This window comes from Neovison vison, chromosome 2 (assembly GCF_020171115.1).
Source record: "Neovison vison isolate M4711 chromosome 2, ASM_NN_V1, whole genome shotgun sequence".
Taxonomy (NCBI): domain Eukaryota; kingdom Metazoa; phylum Chordata; class Mammalia; order Carnivora; family Mustelidae; genus Neogale; species Neogale vison.
In genome coordinates, this window is record NC_058092.1 from 184,891,611 (window position 1) to 184,919,324 (window position 27,714).

The following is a 27,714-nucleotide window of genomic DNA, read 5'->3' on the forward strand; positions in this document are numbered from 1 at the left end:
AGGCATGGGGGACAGTCAGGGGCTGCAGGTGTGACTGATGCTTTGTCCCCTTGGAATGATGATGACCAATGATGGCATCTTGTAAAGGCCAATATTCCCCTCCCTCCACCTCAAGCCCAAGGTTTGGCCAAGTCCAAGGATCGGCCAGATCCGAGTCTGTGATTGGCTCAGCTTGGGTCACATGCTTATCCTACCCCGGAACCAGTCACTGTGCCCAGGGATGGGGTGCTGTGATTCGGATGGAGCTAGGTTCAGGCCCACCCTAGACGGAGGATGGGGGACATCTGGACAACCCCAAACAATGGCTACCACAGTGCCTAAGAAGACTGGATCCCAAGAAGGACCCAGAGCCATCTGGGAGAAGATTGGAAAGGAAGAATCTGTCCTCATGCTTCAGGCAGACAGGCAGAAGGTAGGGAGAAATTTCAAGGTCTGGAGCCAGGAGAAACTTAAGAGTGACCTAGAGGTGGCCATGATGGCCAAATGGGTGTCCAGCCACTGCCACCAGGGGGCGCTGCTAAGCAAAGCATAGAGACTGCACGGCCTTTAGGGGCCACAGCCCGGGAACCAGTCTGGCCTCCAGCCTACATAGGATCTGAGGGCACAGGTGGTCTGGGGCAGGTGACGAGGAAGGCAGGCTGGACGCCACTCACATTTCGCCACTCACATTTCCGAGAAGGCCAATGACAACTCTGATCTGTGTACAGGTCTGGAAACTTCAAGCGCCCCCAGCTGGCTATCTCCCTGGGGTTTAGCAATAATTCCCTTAAAACCTAGGAAGAGGATGGGGGCCTGATGAGGGGCTTTGAAGAGAGTCAGAGAGTGAGTGAGAGGAAACCCTGACAAGCTCTCTGATCTGAGAGATAGGGGAAGAGGAAGCAGGAGGCGGGGAGGGGGGTGAGTGGCTGGAAATGAGAGACAAGCAGACTGGGGGTGGGGAGAGTGGCTGGTAAGGTGGCAAGGGAGCACTGACTGAGAAGCCCAACAGCCCTGGATTCGATCCACTGTTTACTGGCCATGTGAACCTCAACATGTTACTTTTCCTCTAAGCCTCGGATTTCCCACCTGTAAGATGTGGGTGAGGACACCTGCCTTACAGGTTATCGTGAGTGCTGAACGAAGTCAGGTCATCTGTGCAGGCCCAGCTCGACCGTCCACATGTCTGCACGATGGCAGTGTCCCATGGGTGTGTATCACAGGGCTCTTTTCCACACTGTCCTTATGTGTGCGTGCTTCAGCTCAGTCCCTTTGCCTTTCTTCCTCCCGATAGACGGCAGGGCTGTGAAGAAAGATCTGTTTGCCATCTCCCCTCAAAATACATGAGTAAGAAGCCAGGCCCAGAACACCCTGTCTTGAAGCGCACTGACAATGGGTGCAAAGGCCAAGCCGTTTGCAGGGAGTTGCAAAAGTGAAATCAATCAATCTGCAGGACTGGCTCAGCAGCCTTTGGAGTAAGAAACTGACAAGAACCCGCAGCTATAAATGTTAATGGGTCGGCCATACTTCCTGAGCAATTAAAGGGGACATGGAAAGATGACCAGAAGAGCCAAGTTTTTTTTGTTTGTGCCAACAAGTATGGTTTATTCTAGAAGCAGATATCTTCCAGGATTTTTTACTGTGTGGATTGTTAAAAATCATTCCTTATGGAGGAGGGAGAGACTGTTCTAGCCACCACTGCAGCGGGTAGGGGTGGGGTGGGGGGCAGAGCTCAAGGACCATTCCATGAACAGACTTCTAGGTCAGCCCCTTGATGGGGCTGGATAGGCCAACGTGAAGCTGGAGACTCTAGGAATGGGGCTTGAAGGGCTGGTGGGTCTGAAAAAAATATTAAATGTGAGAGGAAATTCCTACAACATGGATGAGACTTGAGGACATCCTACTCCATGAGCAGAGCCAGTCTCAAAAGGACGAATATTTTGTGGCTCCACTGATATGGGGTGCCTGGAGCAGTCCTGTTCATAGGTACAGAGAATAGAAAGATGCTGATGGGGGCGGTGCGGTGGAGGAGGAGGAATGCTGTTCGCATTCAATGGGCATGAAGTTGAAGTTGTGCAAGATGCAGAGAGTTCTGTGGGCAGATGGTGGCGATGTTTGCACAGCAATGTATGAACTGTACGCTTGAAGCATGGTCAAAATGGTAAATTTTATGTTACGTGGATTTTACCACAATAAAAAAAATGAGAAGGAAGAACAACACAATGCACGTGGGCTTTTGGGGGGCAAACTGGGGGCAGTGGTGCGTACAGGGGAGGACAGCCAGCAGGATGACAAGGCGCGTGGCCGTTAGATGCTGCAGCCAGGGGAACACCCTCAGTGGGAGGGGGGACTTGAAAAATACACGGCGGTTTAATATTGACAAGATCCTGTTGGCTGGATTCACAGTGAATCCCCATCCAGCTCCTGATCGGGGCTGAAGCCGGCTGCGCACACAGGTTTTGTGCAAATGGGGTCTTCGAGAAAACCCGGAGGGACCAAATCCATCTGAGCTGCTATGAGCCGGACCTGTGTTGCCAGCACAGGAGGGAGCCACAGTCCAGGGACCTGATTCACTGGACGTAGGAACTCAGAGCCACAGATGACCAGGACACTGTGGAACCCCAATGCTTCTTCCCACGTCTCCGCATCCCGGCTTTCCACAGAATCTGCAGCCATCTCAAGGCTGAACACTGGACTTCCCAGAGCATCAAAGGCCACCTTCTCTACATGGTAAAGGATAGCAAAACCCCAGCTGGATCCCATTTATGGAAGGTCTCTTTCCTCCTCCTTGATCTTGCCAACCACCGTTCTGCAGCCACCTTTGGCAGGGTAGCTGTTTGGAAGGCAGGAGAGTACAGTGGGGGAGAGGGGGGTTCCCAAGCCAGACATGCTGGATTTCGGGCCTGGCTCTGCCACTTACTGTGTGGTTTTGGACAAGTTATTCACTGTTTGAGCCTCGATATACTCATCTGTAAAATGGGAGTGATGCTACTCATAGTCTGCTCCACAGAACTTTTGGGAGAATCGAATATGGTACTGCAAGGATCTCAAGTGTTGATATGGATGGTTACTTTCCAGAGGCCTGTGGGTTCCTGACCTCTGCTCTAGCTTCCCTGGAACCCTGTGTGTCTTGGCTCGGAAGGGACAGAACTTCTTCCTTGGGCTGCCCTTCAACTCTTAGGAACATAGAACGCGTTAGGAACACAGAACACCACTTACACACTAAGTGCTGTCTACTAAGTGCTGACACACTAAGTCTACCACTTGGACTTTCTCCAAGGGAATGGGACCGTTCCACAGCCCATCCCAGCTCCTGGAATCACCCAGCCCCCAAGCACAGACCCACTACAGAGAGGAGAGTGGAATTGTCCTCCTAAAGGGAAGGCAGCCTTTTAATGGGCTCCGTGTGATAGGCAAGTCGGTATTGCTGTTGAGACGGTGGGGCTGTTGAGGCTGGTAAGAACAGCCTCAAACCAGGGGGCAGCTCCTGAGCAAGGCGGGCAAAGGGACTCGGACTCAGCATTCTGCCTTTGGCTGTGAGGCTTTCTCTTCTGCCATCTGGCTTGAATGCATCCGAAGAACTTGTGCTCTTCCGATATACTCTGGGAGAAGGGAAGACATCCGTCAGGACAGGACAGGGAGGGGCCTGGCCCCTAGCTGGGAGCTGCTCGGGAGACCTGGGTGGACCTGCTCTCCCCACAAGACCCCAGGAAGATGTGGGTCAAGGCCAGCTTCTGCTCTGGGCTCTGCTGGTGACCTGGAAGGAGCCAACCCTCTTCTCAGAGCTTCACCTCCCTCTCCCTTTCTCCATACAGACAAAAAATACCTGGAGAGCCAGATAGCCAGCCCCCTTAGGATCCCTTACAGTCTAGTGGGGGAGAATACTATACATGGCGAGTAGCTGTCCTCTTCTCTGCCCTTGCCAAAGGCACCAGGATGATGCTGCAGCCTCCTCCCTGGTGTCCCCCCACCCCCTGGCTCCCGATAGTCCATTCTTTACTGGACTGCCATGGGTCCCCCAGGCCCTGCTCATAAGGCTCCAGGGAACCCCCACGCCCTCTGCATGGGACCACCGGTTCTACTCACCTACCCCATCTAATTTCTTACTTCTGTTCTGACCCACAAGGCCCCAGGCACCCTGGCCTGTATGTGATTTCACCCACACACCAGGCACGTGAGAGCCCTACTTCTGGGCTCTCCCTAGACCCACATTGGGCTGGATCCTACCTTTTGTTTGGCTTAAGGAGCCCTCTCCCCACCCTGCCAGTCCTCCCTACTGTTCCTCACTTTACCTTTTTTCCCCCTTTTGACGCCTGGCCCCCTCAGATGTTTATGTTGGCTGCCCTCCTCCTCATAAGCCCCGTGGCCACAGGAGCCGATCTGGACTCTTCCCCAGAGCCTAGCTCATAGCTGCTAAGGAAGTCTCCTGAATGAGTGGAGAGATGAATGGACAGAACGGGCAGCTTCCTGGGACAGGGCCTTATCTCCAGGGTCCTTGAATCCCCCTGGGCATACAGCCAGGGTGGGCTTCAGGGAGTCCCCAGGATGACCTGCTGCCTGGGATCTTACCTGGTTTGTCGCCTTTGGGTAGGGGCGGCGTCTTTGTCTTCTTCGGGGATTGGCTATAAAGGACACAAAGACAAGGCTGGGAAGGTGAGGCCAGAGCCCACTGGAGCACAGTGGCAGGGTGTGTGGGGCAGGGAGGGAAGTGCTCCAGGGAGACACCTGAGAGCCCAGTGCAGGGTCAGAGCGAGAACCCAGGCCCTCAAACCTAAATGAGCACAAGCCCCAGCCCCCAAGCTGCAACCACCCTCAAACTCAGCATTCCCTAGAGTGAACCCATTCCTGCCTTCCCTTCCTGACTGTCCCCACCCTCTCTCATCGGCTCCTTCCAGTTCTACCAATCCCAGCAGCGTTCCCTGAGCTCTACTGGAAAAACTCCGGGAGACTGTCAAAATGACACAGCCCCTGGTTTATCCCCAACGTGCTGTGGTAGAATGTTCCAGAATCTGCATTTTCCACAAGGTCTCCTGCAAATCTGCGTGCTGCTGGGCTGGGAAGTGAGACTAGTCCCAGGCTGAATCCCAGCTCCAGGGTGGGCCCCTCGGGTGACTTTGGGCCTCCATGTAGCGGTGGCTTAGCCTGAGTTTTCCAATTTGTAAAATGGGGGTGTACCGCTGCCTCCACAGATGGTTGTGTGGGCTGCAGATACGTGAGACATCTGCCAGGGTCAGGCAGCGTAGTGGGCATGTATTACTGCCAGATCCGTCACTGACACCTGGCCCTACACACCTGCTTTGTGAGGACTTCCCTACTCACCCCTTTCCCTGTGTCCTCCGGCTGTGGGAAGCATGTAACATCCCTGGTAAGGGACTTCTGCTTGCCTGTTAGCTTTCCTTCTCTACTTACCAAAGATTGAGAGCAGGAGGGCTCCATGTGGCTCCTCTGGCCCTTGTCTTGCGACAGCTGACACAGGGTGCCCCTAGGGCATCCCCCAGAGCCAGCCACGGAAGCCTGGGCTGTAGCAGGGGCTGACCTGGGGATCCCCGGGGAAGGGGCTGGGCCTTCTCCTCCTCCAGCACAGGCTCAGTGAGCCCAGGCTGTGGCCAGCACCCGGATCCCTTTTTCAGACCACCCCAGCCTCCCCTGGGAGGACAGGTGGATGAATGTGAGGGAGCAGCTCTGGGAGCAGAGGGGCAGGTGAGGGGTGTGGAGCCCACCTGTAGGGTGGTTGTTGCCTCTCTTGAGAAGGTTCTTGGACTTCGTGGAGCTGATGGAGAAGTTTTTCCACCGGGAGAGAGTCTAGGGGCTGTGGAAGGAGCTGAGCCACTGCTGTCTGCAGGAGCCCCAGGGCCAGGTCTTTCTCTGCAAGCATAGCCGGGGGGCATGGTCTTCAGTGGCAAGACCCATGCTGTCTTGTCCCCATAAGGGACAGGCTGGAAGCACAGCCTCCAGCTCTTCTGCCCAACCCTGACCCAGGACAGCTCTCTCTAACCATCTGACATTCTTCGTCCAGGTCCCCTTTTGGCAGGGGAGTGGGGGGGGTGGGCCTTCTCTGTCTTGGCCCATGTGTGTGCAGAACACCCAACCCTTCCCCACCTTTCTCTCACCACAAGATCACATGCCCGTACCTTGTTCTGGGCCCTCTCTGGCCCAGCCGCCATGCCTCCGGGCTCTCTCTGGAAAGCCCCCTGGGGACCTGCCTCCTTCCCTCCCCCCCTCCCCCGCCCCCCTTCCCCACTCCCTCCAGCTCCCATCAGCACTCCTCAACCCCCCACTTGATTACCACTTCCACCCACCATCCCAGTGTGTGCATGTGCGTCTGCTCGTGTGTCCCTGTGCATATGCTGTGCCTGTGTGTGCATTTTTCCCACAGCAGTGGGTGTCTGCTGAAGACAGCTCTGGACTTCTCCCTGCCAGGTGTCCAGGGTGGTGGTCAGCCCGAAGCCCCCTCTGAGAAGCAGGGGTGTGGAAATCCTGCTGAGGGAGCAGGAGCAGGGAGCAGGGGCACTGTCTTGCTGGAAAAGGCTAGTTTGGGGCTCCAAAACGGAGCAGCAGCCCAGGGAGATGGCTCTGGGTGGGAGCCGAGTGATATCCAGAGAACAAGGCCCTCAACAGCCTCCAGTCCGAGAAAGCCCCAGGCACCGGCCGTGTCCTCACCCTTCGGAGGAGCGTACAGAAGCCAGAACTGGATAGCGCTCAAGGAGTCTGTCTGCAGGATCTGACAAAGGAGCTCCAGGATCTGTGGGCAGGAGGATAGGCCCCGGGTCAGCGGGTCTGGTAGGCACGTCCCAGCCAGCAGCACAGGCCCCACCCCCACAACGTGGGCTCCCAGAGCCACATGCTTGGCTCCACTAGTCCCCACCAAGGTCCCTGCCCCGTGACTTCGCACTTTACAGAGCACTTTCTGTCCCACCAGTCCTGGAGGAAGAGTCTTGAGGACCCAGCCGGGAGAGTGCGGCAGAACCAAGCTTCTGAACCCCATGTGTGGACGCCTCCTCCCTGAACCCCATGTGGGCTGATGGTACCCCAGAGTCCCTCACTGGGGAGGCGGAGTGTGAGAGAGCCGCGGGGCTGCTCAGAGACGCACCGAGTCTCGGATCCCTGGGTCCTGGGCGTGGGGATTTAAGGAACCCCACAGGCCTCCCCTCCCTGGAGCTCCCAGGGTCTGGAGACACTAGCATAGAGGTGGGGTGATTGGAGTGGGTGGGCTGCGGCTCAGGGCTGGCTGGTTCTGCAGATTGCCTGGTCTGAGATCCCGTCTCCCCCAGTGGCGTGTGCACTTCACACTCAGCCGCTTCCTCAGCTGCTTCCTCAGCCTCGGGTGTCACTGCCACTTTCCGACCCTCTTCCCCCTGTGATCTCCAGGCAAGTGTCATCCGGGGGAGAGCCAGCTCTGTGTCAAACGGGCTACGGGGGCTCCCTAGGCCGAGCTGCTGATGGTGGCTGTGGCTATGGCCGGCTGGAGTTGGGGCTCGCGGTAGCAGGTGGAACCCTTGGAGTCCTAGGAAAGTGGGGTCCCCTCAGTGCTTGGCAGTTGGTCTTCCCAGGACCTGGAGGGGCCTGTCGGTCCCCAGCAAGTCTGCCTCATCCTCAGCAGAGTGGGAACCGGGCTGAGAATCTTCCCAGGCCTCTGCCCCCTAGGGCACCCCCTCGGTCCCACATACCCACCTGTTGCAGTGACTCCCACCCTGGGTCTGCCCCTGGGCCCTTCTCCGTTCTCCGCGTCCAACTTACCTGCCCTGGGCCCCCTCCCCACAGGACCCGAGAACCTAATTCCAGGCAAGGTGAGGCCGCCCTATGGTGGAGAAAGTGCTGTTCTAGTCCGGGTTACACCGCTCCCTCTCTGGGGGCCTGGGCCACAGAATGTCACCGGGCAGGGTCTTAGCCTTGCCGTCTGTGGAATGGGGATTCTGGGCCCTGCCTGCGCTATCCATTTCAAGTGGACCCGTGCAGTTCTCCAAAGGACTGCAGGCTTGGAAGCGCTGGTCACGGGGAGGGTGTTGAGAGACTGGCTCTGTGTGTAACCTTTTCTGGAGAACATGGATGCTTTTGGAAAGGGACTTCGAGATAGCTTTAAGCCACCGGCAAGGGGCAGGGACTCATCTCAGGCCTTGACTGGGAAACTTGTGGCGGGGGTGGGGGAGTCGGGGGGTGGGGGGTGGGGGAGGGGTGAGTCTGTGCATCACTGTAGCAGAGACCAAACCCCTCCAAGTGTGGGAAGACCGTGCTGGGACTGGCCTGGCTGACTGCAGCCCGAGGCAGAGCAGGGCATGCTTTGGGGACAACACTAGGCAGGACCTTCCTCTCCAGCCGTTCAGCCACAGCGGCTCCCTTCCTGAACTCCTCCAGCGCCATAGCGGGAACAGCCCTTCCTGACAAGCCGTTCATGCTCCTGGCTTGGGTGGATCATGGAACTAAATCCCTGAGCGGGGAAGGCCTTCAAAGAGAGGGAGAGCCTCCCACAGAAACCTGGATGCAACAGGGGGTTGGATCCGGGGGCTGGACTCCCAGGTCCGGAGTTCCTGAGGCTGATAGTCTCAGGTACATGTGTCCCCAGGAGAGGCCACGCTGCCTTTTTTCTTTTTTTTTTAAAGAGGGAGAGGAGGGAGAAGGGGCAGAGGGAGAGGAAAAGAGAGAATCCCAAGCAGGCTCCACCCCATTATGGAGCCGAAAGTGGGGGTCCATGCCACGACCCTGAGATCATGACCTGAGCCAAAATCAAGAGCTAGATGCTTAACTGACCCAGGCGCCCCGGGCTTTAAAGTGCTACACTTTAAAGCACACTTTGAAGTTTTTAAGCTCCTAGTTGGGATTGCTGGGAGCCTGGGAGCAGCAACCCCCGTGTTCTCAGCCCTCAGACCAGGCCTCCATCGGGCCGTAGCTCCCAGCGTTCGTTCCCAGGGCCTCACCAGCAGCTCCTGATCCCGCAGGACAATGGTCTGAACTCCTCCATCTTTGCCAGAAGGATAAATCCGGGGGCTCTGGCGAGAGTGGCGGCGACCAACGGCTCGGCTGGAAGTGGGGATGAGCCTCCCGGTTTCGGCCGAGTACTTTGCCCCCTGCTCCCGCTGAGGTTCCTCCTTCTGCTGGGGGCAAAGTGGCCAGAGACTCCAGGCAGTGAGAGAGAGATCAAGAGAGAACAAGAGAGATCGAGAGAGAGAGAGAGAGAGAGAGAGAGAGAGAGAGAGTGGGGCGGGGTGGGGGGGGCGCGGCTCAAGGAAGAAGGCAGAAGGGGCCCAGTCATACCTCTAGGGCATTCCCTCCCCTCCTGAAATCCCAGCATCACCACATTGCAGGAAACTGGGAGGATGACCAGGCCAGCCCACCCTGTTCTAGACTCCTCTCCCCAGCCAGGGGCCCCTCTATAGCCAAAGTTCTTCCTCCTGGAACTTGAATGCCGGAGCCCCTGGCGATCCTCTGAAGTCCTCGTACTTCCTCCTAGGGAGACCCTCCTTCCCTCCCCTCCCCCCAAGCCCATCACAGATTTGAAAGCAGTATCCTGGGCCATGGTCCGCATCGCCTACCTTAACTCCCAGGTCAGCTGCTCCCAAGTTTGTCCCCCAGAGCTTGGCATCTTTTCTTTGCCCTGGGAAACCCTCCTGAGCCAGGCCTGTGGGTACGAGGCCTGGGACCTCCTACCCTTGCAACCCAGTAGACTGGGGCATACTTCCTATTTTATTTGTTTGTTTACTTGTCTATTTATTTTAGAGAGATCAAGAGAGCTCCTGTGTGTGAGCAGGGGAGGGGCAGAGGAAGAGGGAGAGAAGCAGACTCCGTGCTGAGCACAGAGCTCCAGTGTGGTGCTCGATCCCAGGACTCTGAGATCAAGAGTTGGATGTTCAACTGACTGAGCCACCTGGGCACCCCTATACTTTTCCCCATTTTCAAGATAAGAAAAGTGAGACCCAGATTGCTTAACTGAGTTGCTGTGAGTATTGCACTGAGTTATCCGCAAAGCAATCGTGAGAGCTCTGTTGCCCCAGACAAGGGCGGAGCCAGAGTCCTTCTCAAAAGCCACACCTGCTTTCAGTCCCTTTCCAGCTACCTCCAAGCTGCCTCCAACTGTCTTTACTGAATTACCAGCAAATGGCACCCATGAGGTCACCCCATCCTATTTGAAATCCTTCAGTGAATCTCCCCTCCTTAATGAGATCCGACACTACAGTAAGTTCAGAAATTAAGAACAAGCTCCTCTTTTTGTCCACATTCAAAGTCGGCCCCTTCTCACACTTCCCCCCCTTCCCCCTGCCATGGCTGCCCACGTATCCCTGCACGTCAGCCCGGTCTCTAAGGATGTCCTGCCTTTCCCAGCTTCTGCGGTCTTGTGCTGCAGGCCTCCCCTAGGGACGCCTCCCCTGTCCACTTCTTTACATTCCCCTTCTGTTACGAACCCTTCCTGGATTTCTCCACCCAGCCACCTTCTCTTCTCCTCCGAGCCCTTGCCGCGACCCTCCCCCTTCAGGCCGGTGTTCTGTAGCCCCTCCTCCCTGGGCCAACAGCCCCCCACCTCTTGTGGACACAGGCTTTACTGTCCATGAGGTGGGAACCCCCTTGGCAGGGATTTTGTTACAAAGAGATGGACCCTTGGATCTCTTCCCGGTAGCGCCTTTGATCCACACCCACCTCTTTGCTCTTCAGCTCATTCTCCTTAGTGAAGATGGCCACCCGGGAAGCCAGGTCCTTCAACTCCTTCTTCCAGGTCTCTGGGAAGACACTGCCAGCTGATATGTGGGGTCCTCCTCCCCGCCCTCCCTGTGGTATCCAGCACTCGGGGGAAGCGCCTGGTCACCTCCCCAGCCTTTCCAGCCTCATGTCTTACAGGGAAAGGGGGAGGCAGTGACCTTGAGGGAGGGAGGAGGAATCCCCCCCCCCCACCTTGGTGCAGTCACTATTGGCGGGCGGCTGACATTGATACCCTAGCCTGTGGCTTCACTGGGGGATGCTGGAGATGCTTGGCTCCCTGTGCTAGGAAGTGTGCAGGTTAATCCAGTTTTGCTTCCTTTGGACACTGAGGCCAGGCTGGAGACCCAGTGGCTGTGCTATACCAGTCACTCAGACATCCACCTGTTCCTGGCGAAGCTGGTCTGGGGGCAGGCTGGCGACAGAGCGCCTCGGAACCCTCTCTGCTCTGCACCGCTGTCCTGGTTCCTCCCTGGGGCCTCTCCCCACACCCACCAGTGAGCTTCCCCTTGGCCCGCAGGGAAGGGCAAGGGCCTGGGCAGGGCCATGGCCACCTGAGAGCTGCCCCTCCATCTCTGGCTATCTGCTCCGACGGCCCGGTGACGGAGCATACAAGCCACTCAACATTTCCAGTATCATCCCTGTCTCCGGCTGTCGGTCACGTGACTGTGGCCCACCTGTGCCTCTCTTCTGATGGTTATTACTCCTCAAATACCTCAAATCTGAGTAGGGGACACATTTCTGAGGACCTGGGGAGGGGGTGGGGAAGAATGCAGATGCTGCTGCCTGAGGAAATGTGGAAAAATCTAGGGTACCCCACGGGACCCCACCAACTTAAGAGCTCTTTCCTTCTCAGGCACCTGGAGAGGGGTTGCTGCCCAAGTACACACCAGAGGAAAGCTGAGGCTCCCGATTGGACTGTGGGTCTCCAACGGGGACAGAGATGCCGGGCATCCCCATCAGGCAGCGGGATAAAAGTGTGACTTGAGGCACGGGGGCTAGAGAGAACTCGTCTCTGACGACACAGACGGGCTTCCCGGTGAGATCTGCGAAGGGTGAGAGGCCGTGAGAAGGAGAGCCTGGGTGGACCCCAGGAAGCCCGGGAGACTGGGAGGCGGTGGGCAGGGAGAGCACTGAACCCGCTTCTTCCAGTAACCACAAAAGCCCATAGATCACTGGAGCTGGGAGATCCCGCAGCCACGGAGGTCCTACCCACAGGGACACCAGAACAGACAGTGACAGGCTGTGCTCAGGCTCACCTAGCGAGTCAGGTGGAGGTGAGCTAGGAACCCAGGCTTTCTGGGACCCTAGTACTGGGGTCCTTCTGATGTTCTAGGACAGAGCAAGGAACTGCAGGTGTGAACACACAGAGGCAGACAGCTTAAAGAGGAAAGCATGGGGGTGGGGCGCTAAGCCACAGTCTGTGACCAGAGGGGCCTGGGCTCAAATCACAGGGAGTGGTAAGAGTTAGCCAGACCCCCCTGGAGAAAACTCCTTGCCATCTGTCAGCCTGTGCCGGGTAGCCTGGGGGAGATGGCGAGCCGCTTACACACGAGGACCATGCTGCCTTACAATCTGACCATGTATTATCGCCCACCGTGAAGCTTCAGGGACCAGCCTGGTAGGACCGAGCATGGTGGCTCACTCTGTCCTTTCAGAAACACTCTACTTTTTGGCCAGGGGTCCCCTCATTCTCCTGGTCCCTCCTAACTCACAGGCCACTTCCTCACCTCCTTCGCTCCTTCCTTCTCACCAATGGCATCCCTCCTAGAATGGCCACATCGGGGTCTCTCGCCTGAACTCTGGGCCCAGCCGCCTACTCTGTCCTTCCACCCCCAAGCCTGAAAGTCACGTGCAGTCTTGCATCTCCCAGGTCCTCACCAAATTCCCAACCCCCCTTCCACCCGGCTTGGGCCCTCGCTTCGGGCTCTTTTTGCCTCAGTCCATGTGACTCTGGTTTTCTAGCCATCAGGCTCAGCACCTGGGAGTCATCCTTGACCGCTCTTTGCCTTTCCCACTCATTTTGAACCAGTCCGCAAATCCTATTCACTTCACCTCTCTAGGTCTCTAGAGCAGGGCCGCTCAGTCTTCCACTGCTACCTCCTTGGTCCATGCCACCCTCCAGACAGCGGCCAACATGTCACTCCTGTCACTTCTTTGCCTTTGCCCCTTCCCAAGGCTCCCATTGCCTCAGCGAGATGGCTCAATGGTAAGTGGGTGACCTCCAAGGCTCACGTGCTCTGGACCCCCATCACCTCTCTGGCCCATCTCCTTTTTACCCTTCCTTATTCTGCTCCAGCCACACTGGATTCCTTACTGACCCTCCAGCAGAGCCAGGATGTGTGCCTCAGGGCCTTTGCACTTGGTGTTCCCACTGCCCGGGACATTTTTTCCCCCAATATCCACAATATCCCTTTAGTTCTTTGCCCAAAGGCCATGCTGCTGATGAGGTTTCCTCCCCTCGAGAGCCTTGGCGCTTTCTACACGCTGACACCTTATCTGTTTCCTATCCTTTCTCACCAGAGTCAGCTCTGTGGGGTCAGGGACTGTCTTATTCACTGTCATATCCCTAGCACTTAAAATGTACCTGATCTGTAGTTCACACTCAATAGATGGCTAAGTGGATTAATTGGCTTGAGTTCCAGAACAGAGTGCGGTTCTGGGGCAGAACATTTATCCCTTTCCCTGAATCCTAAAATGGGAGGATTGGTAATGAGGGACATGGTCTAGAGCTAGACAGTTGGCCTTGGAGCCTGTCCCCCGGGTCAAGTCTTTGCTTGACCAAGTGCTTGCAAGTGGCCAAGGAGCTCTCTGACCCCGACCAAATCCCCACCCTTTCCGGGTCTCAGCTTGGAAATGGGGGCTGACACCTCCCTTTCCCATTTTTAAGACGACCCCACCACCTCCAGCTGGGCCCCTACCCACCCCAGGTCTACCTTGGATGTGGGTCACACGTTGTGGGTGCGGGTGGTGTCGGGAGAAGAAGGAGTGGTGGCTGAGGCGGCCAAAGCGGTAGGCCCCAGGGGTTTGGGGCCTGGGGGTCCTCAGTGCCGTTTGGATCAGCTGGAAATCCACAATCCCTGGGATCATCAGTTCTTTCTGCAGCCCGCCGTCCCCGTGGCTCCTCGGCCTGTGTCCTGACTTCTTTTCAGGCTCAGCCCTTGGACTGAAGGAGGAGATCAAGGAGAAGCTAATGGAGCCTCCTGGCAGCAGTGCCCACCCAGCTTGGAGCTCGGGTCTTATCTGGAATCTATTACCGAGACACTCTGAAGCGGGTTTCCAGGATCTCACTCCCACCCCGCTGGCACCCAAAGCCGGGCCTCTCCCGGGGTCCACTCCCAACTGGTACAATCCAGTCCCAGGGAGCTTCCTGTCTTCCTTGCCTTCGCAGGGAGCTTGAATCTATTTGAGAGAATTCAGATGGAATCTCTCAAGACCTCAGTTTTCTCCCACAAACCCTCTCTCAAGCCACAGGGAAGAAGCCTCAGACCCACCTACTCAACCAAATACCTGGGCAGAAGCAAAGGGACCTTATATACACAGACACAGCAAGGGCCTGTCCCCACGCTGACTGTTGGCAGCCCAGGAGAAGCCAGCTACAGGCAGCCCTCCCCACCCCATGCCCCCCAGACAATCTTGGCCCAGGCATCCAGAGGCCAAAGCTGGAGCGCTGAGGTCAGATGGCGCCAGCATGTCCTTTTCCCGGGGGGGCCCCTCCCAGGAGACGCAGAGCTGATGCGGTAGCCTTCAGAGTCGCAACGCTGCAGGGAAGCGTCAAGCTCTTGCTCTGCTTTGCTGGAGACAAGCTTCTCAGGTTGTCTGACCTCCGCCCTGCGCCCCTGCCCTCCGCTGAGGATGCCGGGCCCTGCCTCTGGAGGAGGAGCTCGAGGTCAGTCCAGCAAGGATCCAAAGGTGGGGTGCTCTCCGCCTGGGGCCTGGGGGGGCCACCTGCCTGCGCGCTGTCTGAGCTCCCTTCTCCCACTGGCCCCGGCTGAAGGGAGGCCCTCTGGAGAAGAGACGGACTCTGGATATGCTAAGCAAGGTGCTGTGCCCCGGGACCCTCTGAGAATTTCGCTGACCAGGCCCCTGAGTTTTCTGTGCCGTCCTCGATTGGCCTCTAAGGGATCTGGGACTTAAAGAAATAAAGCAAACCTTCTCTGAAATTTGCAGTTACCTGGTGGTCCCCTACCCCAAGTGATGGAGGAAGTCACCCCTTAGAAACCCCAGGAATTCTAGTTCTAGGTGCTTCAGCCCCCCGTCACCATGTCCTCTCCCTCCAGGGAGGGACCCGGTGTGTGACCTGCGCTAAACTCAGGCTCAGGAACCCACGGGGGCCTGGCTGAGGGCAGCGGAAGGCAAGGCCCCTCAGTCTGCTGGGTTCCCCCTGGCCACCTTTGTCTCCCACCCCCCCGCCTCCACCACCCCCTTGGTCAGCAGCGGGGGGCACACGCGGGGTCTTACGCCATCAGTGGATGTTCAGCCAACTGGGTCTTCACTTCGGTAGCCATCGTAGCCTTTCTGACAGAATAAAGGCCAGTGCACCTAATACTAGTGCTGGAGATGGATGGCAGGAACTCTCATACACTGGTGGTGGGAGTGTAAACCGGAACAGACACTTGGGGGAGAAAAATTGGCAATATCTTGTAAAATTGAACATTGGCATGTTGAACTGGCATAGAGCGCTCAGCCGTTCCTCTCCCTGGCATATACCCAGGGAGGCCCTTGCGGTGGTACCACGGGGGCTGTATGTAAAAATATTCAGACTAACATCGTGCAAATTAGCCAACACCTGGCGACATCCCAAGTGTCCGATGGTGGCAGGAACGGGAAAATGAGCTGTGCTGCATGTGGGCAACTAAGCGTCATATTGCAATGACAATGAACCACAGCTACGCAGAACAACATGGGTGAATCTTACAAATACAATGTGAGATCAAGGAAAGTGAGTCACAGAAGCCCCAAAGCCTGAAATTCCTTTTTAGAGGTAGAGTTCAAAGGCAAGCAAAAGTATCATAAATGTGATAAAATAAGTGGGGGAGCAAGAAAACAGTACACACAAAATTCAGCTAGTGGCTATTTCTGAGGAAAGTAAGGGAGGGGGGATGGGATGGGAGGGGGGCGGGTTAGATTGTTAGTGGTGGTGTTCTAGTTCTTGGTTTGAGAGGTGCCTTTGCCGGTGCTCATTATAAAATGAAATAAACTAATTCGGTGACATGGATGTAAGATGATATGTGTTGAAGTCAAGAATTATGACTGGGGGCACCTGGGTGACTCAGTGGGTGAAGCATCTGCCTTTGGCTCAGGTCATGATCTCAGGGTCCTGGGATGGAGGCCCGCATCAGGCTCCCTGCTCAGCGGGGAGCCTGCTCTCCCTCTCCCACTCCCCCTGCTTGTGTTTCCTCTTTCACTGTGCCTCTCTCTGTTAAATAAATAGATAAAATGTTAAAAAAAAAAGAATTGTGATTCGTCTAAATCTATGGACCTGAATATAGCTATATATATGCATATATGCATAATATATACACATACATATACACAGACACGTACATATACACATATAGTACACACACAGATATACACGTACACATATAAATACACGTGAACACGCACACACATGTACATAAGCGCACACATGTACATATTTATATAGTATGTGCATATGTACATACATGTATACACACACATGCTTACATATACACATAGACATACACACATACATATACACATACAATATACCACTCACATACACGTACATAGACATGTGCATACACATACATATACATATGCACACATACAGGTACATGTACACATAGCACATATATACAGGCAACATACAAATACACATGAACACACATGCACATGCATATATGTGCGCACATGCACACACAATACAGTATACGCATATATACATTCATGTACACATACACACACATATACACATACACACATACATAGACACATGCACATATACATATACACACAGCACACAAACATGTTCACACATATATACTTGTATACACATACCTATACACATGTACACACATATATGTACATATACACATACATGTACACAATATACAGGCACATGTATAGCACACATATACAGGTACACATAAAAATACACGTGAGAACACATGCACATACACATGTGCATTTATACATACATGTACACACGCATACAGTATATAGATCTCTCGATCTATCTGTTTATATCTCTCCAAAGTGCAGGGTAGTGATGGGGTTGGGACAGGAAGCCAGTGCATTCTGAAAATGAACTCTCAGTCACAAAATCTGCAAAGGACCCCAGAGATCCTCAGGGCCAGCCTCTCAAGCACTTCTTGAGTTCGGGGAAGGGGAGACTTTCAGGCATCCTGCCTTTAAGTCTCCTGGTCTCTTCTCTAAAGAGCAAAACAGTCGGCAGAACTTCCTTGGAAGGAAGCTTTGGACATCCTTGGTGACGGGGGCTGGGTCTAGAGCACTCACATGCTGCAGGCTTGAGGACAGGCCATTTGGAAGCCCAAACCCATCTGCCTACAGGAAAAAGTACTCGTTAGAACAAAGACTTTCAAATGCTTTTGACTGTGATCATACTAAGAAACTCCTTCCTAGATCCTGATTCAGACACACATGTGCACACACATCTGTGTATGTGAAACTGAAGCAAGAACATTCTAGAGCAATGCTTACCCTTGCCACATAGCATGCACAGCACTATTTTCATCCTACTTCTTGTTTTCATTTCGCAAATGTTAGCCGTGACCAATTACATTGATTTTATAAGCCACAAATGGGTCATGACCCACAGCTGTGGTAGAGGTCAACAGGGACTCAGGCAGGCCTGTCTTTTCCAGAGTGGGACAGGCCGGGCCCTCCTGTGTCTGCTCCCGTCCTCACTCCCCTCTCTGCCTGGCCCCCAACCAGCTGGACACAAGGAGTCCAAACGCTCACACCCATCCTAAGACAGACCTTCCCTTTCTGCATCTCGGCCTCTGGAGGCCCTCCCCTGGCCCCTCTGTCTGGCTCTAGTGTCCATTTCCTCCCCGGGAGACATCCGTGGTGGACTCACCGAGGCGAGTGCCTGCTACGGTCCGTGTATGAGAAGTCCCCGCTGCCTGAGCAGAAAGGAGCGAGAGGACACATCAATAGGCAGGCAGGCTCGCTGGTTCTGTGGGCAAGCCTGTCGGCTTTGTGACCACGTAAGGCACTGGTTGCTAGGCTACCCCTGCCCCACAACTCCAGAACCACTCCCCAGCACCCCTCTCCTTGCCACCCGCCCCCAGCTTCTCTGAACCCTCCAGGTTCCCTCCAAGTTCCCTCTCCACCTGGGACTTGGCATTTTCAGTGAGAGTCGAGGGAGACAATGAGAATCGGGGGCTGGTTTCAGCCAGCAAGCGGCAGACAGAAAAACTGGCAAAGAAGGTTGGTGGAGGTTGGTCCCAGCTTTGTCAGCCCAACCAGGCCTGATGCCACTCTGGAGAGCTCTGCTTCCCACACACCCTGTTTCTGGGGGTTGATTGGCAAGACAGCTGCCTCTTAGCTGGAGAGAAGGAGGCTGCCCGAGTGACACAGAGCCTCCCTCTAGCCCTCCTCTGGGCAGGATAACGGGGTGGGAAGGCTCTGGTTTTTAGCTGGGCAGGGGTTTCAATCTGATTCGGACACTTCCTAGATGTGGCACCTTGGGTTTCGAAATCACCCGTGCTGCCAGAAACATGGAACAGTGGTAAGAAGGCTTGGTTGAACACCAGTTCTGCTACTTGCGAGCTGTGTGACCTCGGACAGATTACCTGATGTCTCTGAACTTCAGTTATCACATCTCAGAAATGAACATGCTCATGGGATTGTTGGGAAGACGGAATGACTTCATGCACATTGAAGTGTTTAGAACAATGCCAGGCACTCAGTATGATCTCCTACCGTTATTGCCTTCTCTGAGCCTGTCTGATGGGGCAGTCTCCTCTACCCCTGGTGTCCTTCTGAAGGACGAATGAGCTCAGGGAATTCAGCTACCTAGTCTTTTACCTGGTGCACACAAGATGCTCAAAAATGGTAATAACAATGCTCATTAGTATTGGCGTCAGGATGGAGGTAGGATTTTTTACTATACATACGTATATAGATGGGATGAGTCCTTAGTCCGAGAACTCCCTTGGGTAATTCACTTGATTGCTTGGAGGCTCAACTTGGGACACCTGTAAAATGAAGTGGGTCTCCTTTTGTCCACAGGGTACGATAAGATCAGGCACTGTGAGGGGTGCATGCTGGTTCTATGAACTAAGGGAACATGCTTGATGCTGTATCCTCGGCTAGGAAGGAAGGAAAGGAAGAAGGAAAGCTAGAGGCAAACCCAACTCCTTCAGGAGTTCTGCTCATCCCAGCAGAGGGTGGGGATTCCAACAATGGTGATGACCCACTGTGGGCGGTGCCTGATCTTGGCCTGGCCCCCAGTGCTCCTGCATCCATACAGGTCAGCATGGTCTCCATGTAAGTGTAGCTTTTCCCGGGCCAGTCTCTGGGGGAATAAGGAGACCCCTTTGAACCCATTCTGCAAGATCCTTCTTCCACGTTTCTGGGGTTGTAGCTACTATTACAATAAACAGTATTGTGTTTGAAAGAAGAGAAAGCTTCTTTCCTGCCCAGTCCCACCCTGTTGCTTCCAACCCACTTTGGGGGGTTTCCCACCAGATGACCTGAGGCAGCTGAAACTACAGCCCACCTTCCCTTTCTGATTGTACCTCTTACGCTTCCTTTGTATTCTTCAGAACCCAACAGCAGGGTCTGCATGTAAATTGAGCTATGGGGTGAAGGGAGTACCTTAGGGAATGCCTTCAACACTGGTTTGTAAGGTTGATAACATAATTGCTAAGCAAACCCTCCTGACATCATCTTTATGGAGCATCCAAGGCAGGAGGGTCTGTCTGCCTGGAAATGCTCTGAAGCTTGGTCCTCCTGCTCGGACATCTCAGTTATGAGAGGAGAAACATTACATTTTACGGAGCACTTTCTATGTGCCAGGCACTGTGCTAATCCTTTTAGACCTGTTATCTCATAATTCTAGAGTTGAGGCGATTAATGATCAGAGAAATCCTGAGTTACAGGTATTACAATTATTTCTAAAATTTCCATTTGGTTCATTATAGCTTCTATAGCCAAAACTTTCTATTTTCTTTTCTTTTCTTTTTTTTTTTTTTAAAGATTTTATTTATTTATTTGACAGAGACAGATCACAAGTAGGCAGAGAGGCAGGCAGAGAGAGAGAGGAGGAAGCAGGCTCCCTGCCGAGCAGAGAGCCCGATGCGGGACTCGATCCCAGGACCCTGAGATCATGACCTGAGCCGAAGGCAGCGGCTTAACCCACTGAGCCACCCAGGCGCCCCTATTTTCTTTTCTATCACGTATCTCCAGTGTGTTTCTCATTGCTCATTAGAACTTTTTTTTTTTTTATCATGGTTTCTGTAAAATCTTCCTCAGAAAATTCTAACATCACTGCCTTTTGGTATTGGCATCATTGGGTATTTTGAGGAATTTCTCCAGAACATCAACATTTTCAATTGTATTGCATAGGTCATATCTTTGTATTGTTTCCAGGAACTATAGTGATACCCGTTGTTTCATTCCAGACATTGGACTGGATTTGATCTCTCTCTCTCTCTCTCCTCCTTGATAAATCCTGCCAAAGATTATTCTTTTTTTTTTTTAATCAGTTTTTTCCCCTCAAAGAACCAATGTTTAGGTTTTTGGTCCTCTTTATTTAATTTCTTCTACTTTCTTGGGGGTCTACTTTGTGTCCTTTTTACAATTTCTTGATAGGGATACTTAGCTCATTGACTTTCTGCTTCCTTCTTTTCAAATATAGTCTACGTTTGAGGCCATCATAGCTGCATCCCACGTGGCTTTCCGGTCTTTAGGGGATCAATGCCATTTTATTTTGCATTTCTTCAGTCAGATTGAGCATCTTTTTTCCTATGCTTAAGAGCTACCTGTGTATATTTCTTGTTATTTCCGTTCATATCTCTTACCCACTTTTTCTATTTGTTTGTTGTCCTTCTTACATGAATATATGTATATTAGAGTCATTATCCCTTTGTAACACGAGTCAGAAGACATTTTTTCTTGTTCATTATTTTTCTTTGACTTTGCATATGCTGTGAACTCAGTTTGAGATCCCCTCTCCTGCTCAATGGCCAGTCTGCTGAGGGCTTACTCACCTACTTTTGGAGTTCACACAGGAGAGCCCATTTTGACCCATTCTGCTTTGGTGGGCTTTCATTTATCCCCACAAAAGGTCAACAGAATGGAGGCCAGAAGCACAGGCTCTGGAGACCCTTGGGCCTGCCATTCCCTACGTACTTGATCTCAGATAAGTTTTGACAATTTCTGGGCCTCTGTTTCCTCTTCTGTAAAGCAAGGATAATAATTCTGCCCCTATGGGGCTGTTTGATGCTTAAGGAAGATAATGCGTATATAATCACCCCAGAACAGTGCCTGGCCCATAGCAAAGGCTTTGAGGCATGGCATTTTTCTTTTATTATTACTATTGTTTACCCAAATCATGCAAACATTTCATGAATAGCTGCGTGTTATCCTAGTGCTGTCCCCCATCAGGGCAGGAGAAAGTCCTGTGATCGATCACATGCCTCTTGGCTCACCTGCTATGTCTTTTCTGCTTTGGACACGGAGTTCTGGATTGTGGCCAGTACCACAGGTGCTTTGATGGCTGTTCTGAAAGTGGAGAGTGTGCCAGGCTCTGGGGGTTCACCCACCATGGGATTGCTGGTGCCTCTATTGTCCCAAACTCGGTGTGATTAGCCTTTTGGTGGTCTTTTAGAGACAAGGGAAGGAAAGAAAAGGCATGACTAAAGACCACACGTGGCTCCCCTGGAATGATCAAAGTTACTGGGTTACCGGTCAGCTGAGCAGAACTCACAGCTCTGGAACTGACATGACAGGCAGAGACTGGTCTAAGCCAGCCTTCAGAAAGGTCACCCAACTGGAAGAGCAGGCATCACAGAAGAGAGAAGAATCCTGAGTTCTCTAGAAAGATCTAAGGTCATGGAACCCCACAAGCTTCCTACATTCATCCTTGTTCAAGTTTAATGTCTCTCTGGCTCCCACCCCTAGTCGTCCCCTCATACTATTGTATGTATCTCTTCTGCAAACCTAGAAGCTCCAACAGGTCAGAGGCCAAATCTGCCTCGTGCATCAGCCAGCATACGCCCTTGCTTTGCATGGTGGTTACATGGGTGTGTCCGTGCTGTGCTAATTCATTGAGCTCCTGGTGCAATGCTGGGTGCTCAGTAAATATTCACTGAATGAATGAATGGATGAATCACGAAGTATAAGGTAGTGTATTCAGGCCATTCACCCACTACATGCCCTAATCCTTCCCTCAAAATTCCTACTATAGACTAGTATTTGTCAACAAAACAGCCCTAGTGGCAGGGAGCTCTCTATTGTTCAAAGCTGCCTACTGATTTTGTGTAGTCCTGCTGGCTAGAAAGTTCTTCTTGATACTGAGCTGAAATATATCTCCTTGAGGCTTCCCGTTAGTATTCTTGTTCTTCCCTGGTGGTCTCATAAGTCAAGTCTAGGTCCTCTTTGTGATCACAACCCTTTAGACGATGGAAGCTAGTGGACACAGCTACCTCTTCTACTCTTCAGGCTTCTTCAAACTACCTTCAAACTACCTTCCTCAAACTCACAGGCTAATTACAAAATCATTGATTAGAGACGTGTTGAGTATCTACAACATGCAATAGACTAGAGAACACAATGATGAAAAGATAAAATGCCTGTCCACAAGAGGTTACAGGTCTTGTGGGGAGCCAGGGAAATGGAGACAGAATGTGGCATATGCTGGGGACAGTGAAGACACAGGGGAAGGAGAGCCCAAGCCCACCTATGAGTCTTGAGGAAGGCTCCACAGAAGAGTGGATTATAGAATGTGCTCCAAGTAGACCAGAAGAGGAGAGCAAATTTCTGGGGATTCAAGAGCCCATGACATGTTATGGGAGCTCTAAGTAGCTCCACATGGCTAAGGAGACCAGAAGTCACAGATTGGGTAAAACAGTCCTGGTTATACCTTTTGTCTTGGGAAACTGAATGGGTCTGTATCAAAAGCAACTCATATTGGATGATAAACTATATGGTCTCTCTATGCCTGGGAAATAAAGCCTTGGTGTGAGATAGACATGCGGGAGGTGAAGGCAGAAAAAGGCAGAGGCTAATCAGAAGGGGCCTGTGGGCCAAGTTCAAGAAGTGCCTTCTGTTAACTGAACTTTGTATGGCATCTTCCCTTGGAGTTCATCTTCTCCAGAAGTAATTTAATTCACAGATAGGTCAGCATATCTACTGTAAGATGATTATTGCTGTGGGTTGCCATTTATGGATGAGTTAACCAGGTAAGTGCTTTCTGCATAGTCTGGGGTATGGCCCAGGCTACCTCTGCTGACCCTTGTTCATGCATATTCTATAACTGATTCTCTGCCAGTAGACCTCAGTGTCTACTTGTTTTTATGGTTGTGAGGTTGTGTCCTGAGACAACATTGGGCAATCCCCTCAGGGCCTTCTGTTTCCAACTAGAAACTTTATAAGGCTTCCCTGGAGGGGGCTAGCTCGGGTGGGGAGTAAGCCTATTAGCTATAAACAACTTGCTCTAAAGGAGGGGAGTGATTTGTGTATTGGAGAGACTTATAAGAATCTTCAAACGAAATGAGTTTAATTGGGTCTACGATGATGCAATAATCAGGGAGCCTTGAGTTAGATGTTTGAATGGGAAGCCAATGTAAAGAGTTTACATATTTGCAATTCTTGAAATACATAAAAAATGAATGGTAAGGGAGGGCGTTTGAACTATGTCTGGGTGAGTGGTTTCTTTGGCAGTGGTTCCTGCAGCATTCCAAGGTGGCAGGTCCAAAACTAAATGTAGTGGTCACCTCAAGGATTAGCTTCAGGATTAGCCCTGGTCCCCAGGGTACTGGGGGCTCTTGCACTTCAGTCATTGCTCAAACACCTGGCTCAAGGGGACACAAGGCTCCTCGAAATGGACAGTTCACCCTGTCTCTCCCATTCCTCCTGCGTCAACTTAATGAAGGTTGGAATGAGTTTGAGAATCTCAACATATGGATTTACCAGAGCTGTTGTAAAAAAGGGCCATAAACTGGGTGACTTCAACAACAGAAATGTATTATCTCACAGTTCTGGAGACTAGAAACCTGAGATCAAGCTGTTAGTGGGACTGATTCCTTCTGAGTGCAGTGAGGGAGAACCTGTCCCACGCCTGTCCCCTAGAGGCCATCTTTGGTGTTCTTTGGCTTGGAAAAGCAACGTCTCAGCTTCTGTCTTTATCTTCTCAAGGCAGTCACATCACCTGCTTGGGCTCCTGAAGACATGTGCCCTGCACAACTATCCTTACTGATCTACACTGCCTTCTGTACCTGCCGCTGGGCCTTGGCACATAAGGCACTCTCCCTGTGTGCATGTCCATGTGCAAATCTCCCCTTTCTGAAGGACCTCGGTTATATTGGATGAGGGGCCCACCCTACTCCAGAATGACCTCATCTGTCCAGGTACGAGTCTTCCCCGCTGATGCCATTGTTCTTTCCTAGAACCAGCGCCCTCCACTCTTCACCTGGAGGAGTGTGAACGCCTTGTAGCTAGTCTGCATCTAGCCACTCTCCTTAGTAGCAGGGGGAGTGTATGAAGACCCAAATATGGTACAATTAAAATGACTTCAATGGCTGCTGGCTGATATTTGGATTAAGATAAAAATATTATATCCTATAGGGCCCTGTGGTCTCAGACAGGAAGCTTAACATTTGCAGCCAGTCTCAGTTGCTTTAATTAAAAAAAAAAAAAATTGAATTGGCAATCCTTCCTTCTTTCTCCTATTCCTTTCTTCCCCTTCCTTCCTTTCTCTCACTCTCTATCTCTCTTTTTCCTTCTTTCCTTCCTTCCTGCTTTCAAAAGATTTTATTTTTAAGTAATCTGCACACCCAGCTTGGGGCTCAAAGTCACAACCCTGAGATCAAGAGTCACATACTCCACCAGCTGAGCTGGCCCAGCACCCAGAAATGCTCTGTGTTTTGATATGGGTGATGAACACTGATGTTCACTCCCTGAAGATTCATCAAACCTTAGTCTTCGATTTGTGGATTTACCTGTACATAGGGTATACTTCAATTAAGAGACGGAACTTCAAAACAATTGATAAAGTTACCCAAAGCTCTGGGATTTCCTTGGTCACATTCCCCTTTATGACCTTTTCGATCTCTTGACAATCACCATACAACTATAGATTTTTTTTCTCTCTCTCTCTCGGGGGTAAGGGGAGGAGATGGAATGAACAAACTGGGGCGATTCAGTAAGTTACATCATGGTCACAAGATGAATTATGGAAATTGTGACAAGAAAACAACATAGTCCTACAACATTTTTGAGCTCTTTTTGTCCAGAATTCGTGCTGGCTTGCTGTTTCCTGTTGCTAAGAATAAAGAGTGCTCTATATGTTCCATCTGTCTCCCAGCACCCAGAGAAGATCAGGAGTGTGTCTGCCTGTCAGTATAGAACATGGTTTGCCTCTGGAGGGACCGTCTGCCCAACAGAGCTGGGGCAAGAGGCTGGCTGTGGGCAGCTCCTCTGTGTCTGCCCTGAGAAAAAGGGAGTTTAGAATAGCTTGGGCATCTGAAAAAAAGGAAAAGCTTTCCACACATGGCTGAAAGCATCACTGGTGGTCTCTGGATGTCACTGCTTTGGGGCAGTGACAAGCCCTTTGAGTGGGCTCTGTCTCTTGGGGTGTTGAGCCCGTTGGCATTGTTTGACACAGAGCACTAAAGCAGTCCTAGCCAAAAGAAGAGCGCAATTGCTGATGTCAGCAGGCTTCTAGGACATGGCAATGTTAACATTGAGAGATTTTACCAAAAAGTCTGGATTTATAACTTTCCTTGTGAAATTGAAATGTTGGGCCTACTCTACCATTCTGTTTGCAATTATGGCACCTAGGACACCCCGCCCTGAGCCCCACACTTTCTATTTCCAATACTCAGTTTTCTTTTTTTTCCATAGTCCTTGGCACTTTCTGGACTACTATATAGTTTACTTATTGTGTTTATTTGTCTGACTCTTTCCACTAGAGTACAAGTAGTACTGGGGAAGGGTTTTTGTTTTGGTCAATGATCCGCCGTTGCCTGGGATACTGCCACTTAGCATTTAATGAATGAATGAATGAATGAGCTCAAGGCAGTCACGTCACCTGCTTGGGCTCCTGAAGACATGTGCCCTGCACAACTATCCTTACTGATCTACACTGCTTTCTGTACCTGCCGCTGGGCCTTGGCACATAAGACACCCTCAGCCAGAACATTCTGCCCGCCCCTCTCTGTCTGCTTAACTCCTGTTCATCCTCTGCACTCAGCTCAAGCTGTCCTTGATCCCTCTGCCGGGTCAACTCTTCTGACCATGGAGAATGACTGTCCTTAGTTTTTATAAAACCTACTAGAGAAAATTACTTTAACTCCATTTTTAAAGACCAAGGTTTTCAGTTGCTTGTGCAGATGGATGCTCTCTCCTCCTCCCCTGACCCCTGAGCTCAGGATACATCTAAAGCTCCCCTGAGTGAGTCAGCCTGGGAACTGGTTCTGCAGGACCAGGCAAGGAGTAACCACAGGCCAAGGTTCATAATTACCCCTGGTCTTCTGTTTACACAGGACTTATATTACCCAGGCTTCTTCATTGCATCCCATCTGTGTCCACACTGGTGGGGGAGGAGAAGGGGGCCCTGGTTTCCCTGGGCATTTGGGCCATGGCACTCACCCTCAGAACAGGACCAGGACAAACACTTTTCCCAATCAAGTAACTTTGTGATCTAGGGCCTTTCCCGGGAACCTGGGGACAGAGAAGTGGAGTTTCCAAACAGAGGCTCCGGGGAAGTGTTAACCCAAGTGAGGTATCGAGAACTCTAGACTGACAGAGTTGGAGAGCTGCTTCCTCTCCCTATCCAATTTTGAGGTGAGGAAATTGAGACCCAGAGAGGGTCAATGGTTCACCCAAGGCAACACAGTACGTGAATCCCAAAGCCGGCATAAGAACCCACAGTTTTCACTACAGTTCCTGAGTCTGGGTTTCTGGAGCTGGAATGTTAAGAATTCTTGGTTTTGTCTCCACTAGCTGTGGGACCAAGGCATAGAAACTGATGAGAATGGATAGAATTTAGTAGCTCTTACCTGGGTGTGCCCAAAATACAGGTGTCTGGGGCCCATTCCTCATCCACTGGGTCTGCAGGAAAGCCCTGACATGCGGATTTTGAAAGGGTTCTTGGAGATTCTGAAACGCCATGATACCTGGGAAGTCTGGGCCTGGCCAATGCTCAAGTCCCTTCCAGCTTGACAGATACTCAGCTGCAGATACTAAAGTGAGGCTCATGCTCAAGTACATTTCTGTTATCAATCCATGGTGACAGGTCTCAGTGGGATGGCTCCGAGCCCAAGGAGGCAACCTGAAAATTTAAAAATTGTGGTTGTCACGTGATGAGGTTGGTTCCCTGGCATTCGGTGATCTTGCCCTGCAGACTGTGAGGACAGCTCCTCACAGTAAAGAATTGCCCCCGAGTCCTGCATATCTTTTTTTTTTTTTTTTAAATTAGTTAATTAATTTATTTGACAAAGAGAGAAAGAGATCACAAGTAGGCAAGGATGCAGGCAGAGAGAGGGGGAAGCAGGCTCCCTGCTGAGCAGAGAGCCCAATGCAGGGGTTCGATCCCAGGACCCTGGGATCATGACCTGAGCTGAAGGCAGAGGCTTAACCCACTGAGCTACCCAGGCACCCCCTGCACACCTTTTTAATAACATCTTATCAGAATACTCATATAGGTAAAAAACCAGATCATAGTCACATGAGCCAAAAATTTGACTTTCTTAAAAAAAAAAAAGACATTTATTTTAGAGGGGGGAAGGGGGAACAGAGAGAGGGGAGGGGTGGGGCAGAGGGAGAGACAGTCTGAGGCAGACTCCACAGAGAGCATGGAGCCTGCTGTGCGGGGCTGGATCTCACGACGCTGAGATC

General features: G+C 52.1%; 1 protein-coding gene across 1 annotated transcript; it reads right to left on the reverse strand.

Annotated features, from left to right (window-relative positions):
- Positions 1-3,336: 3,336 nt before the first annotated feature.
- TBATA (thymus, brain and testes associated) lies at positions 3,337-15,210 on the reverse strand. Its single transcript, XM_044236571.1, has 9 exons — positions 15,121-15,210; positions 13,596-13,825; positions 11,550-11,705; positions 10,603-10,682; positions 8,889-9,062; positions 6,637-6,718; positions 5,697-5,841; positions 4,546-4,598; positions 3,337-3,578 (listed from the first exon to the last, which is right to left on the reverse strand). Exons 1-9 carry the CDS (start codon positions 15,165-15,167, stop codon positions 3,493-3,495), a joined length of 1,053 nt encoding a protein of 350 aa, XP_044092506.1. The 5' UTR covers positions 15,168-15,210; the 3' UTR covers positions 3,337-3,492.
- Between the last annotated feature and the right edge of the window lie 12,504 nt (positions 15,211-27,714).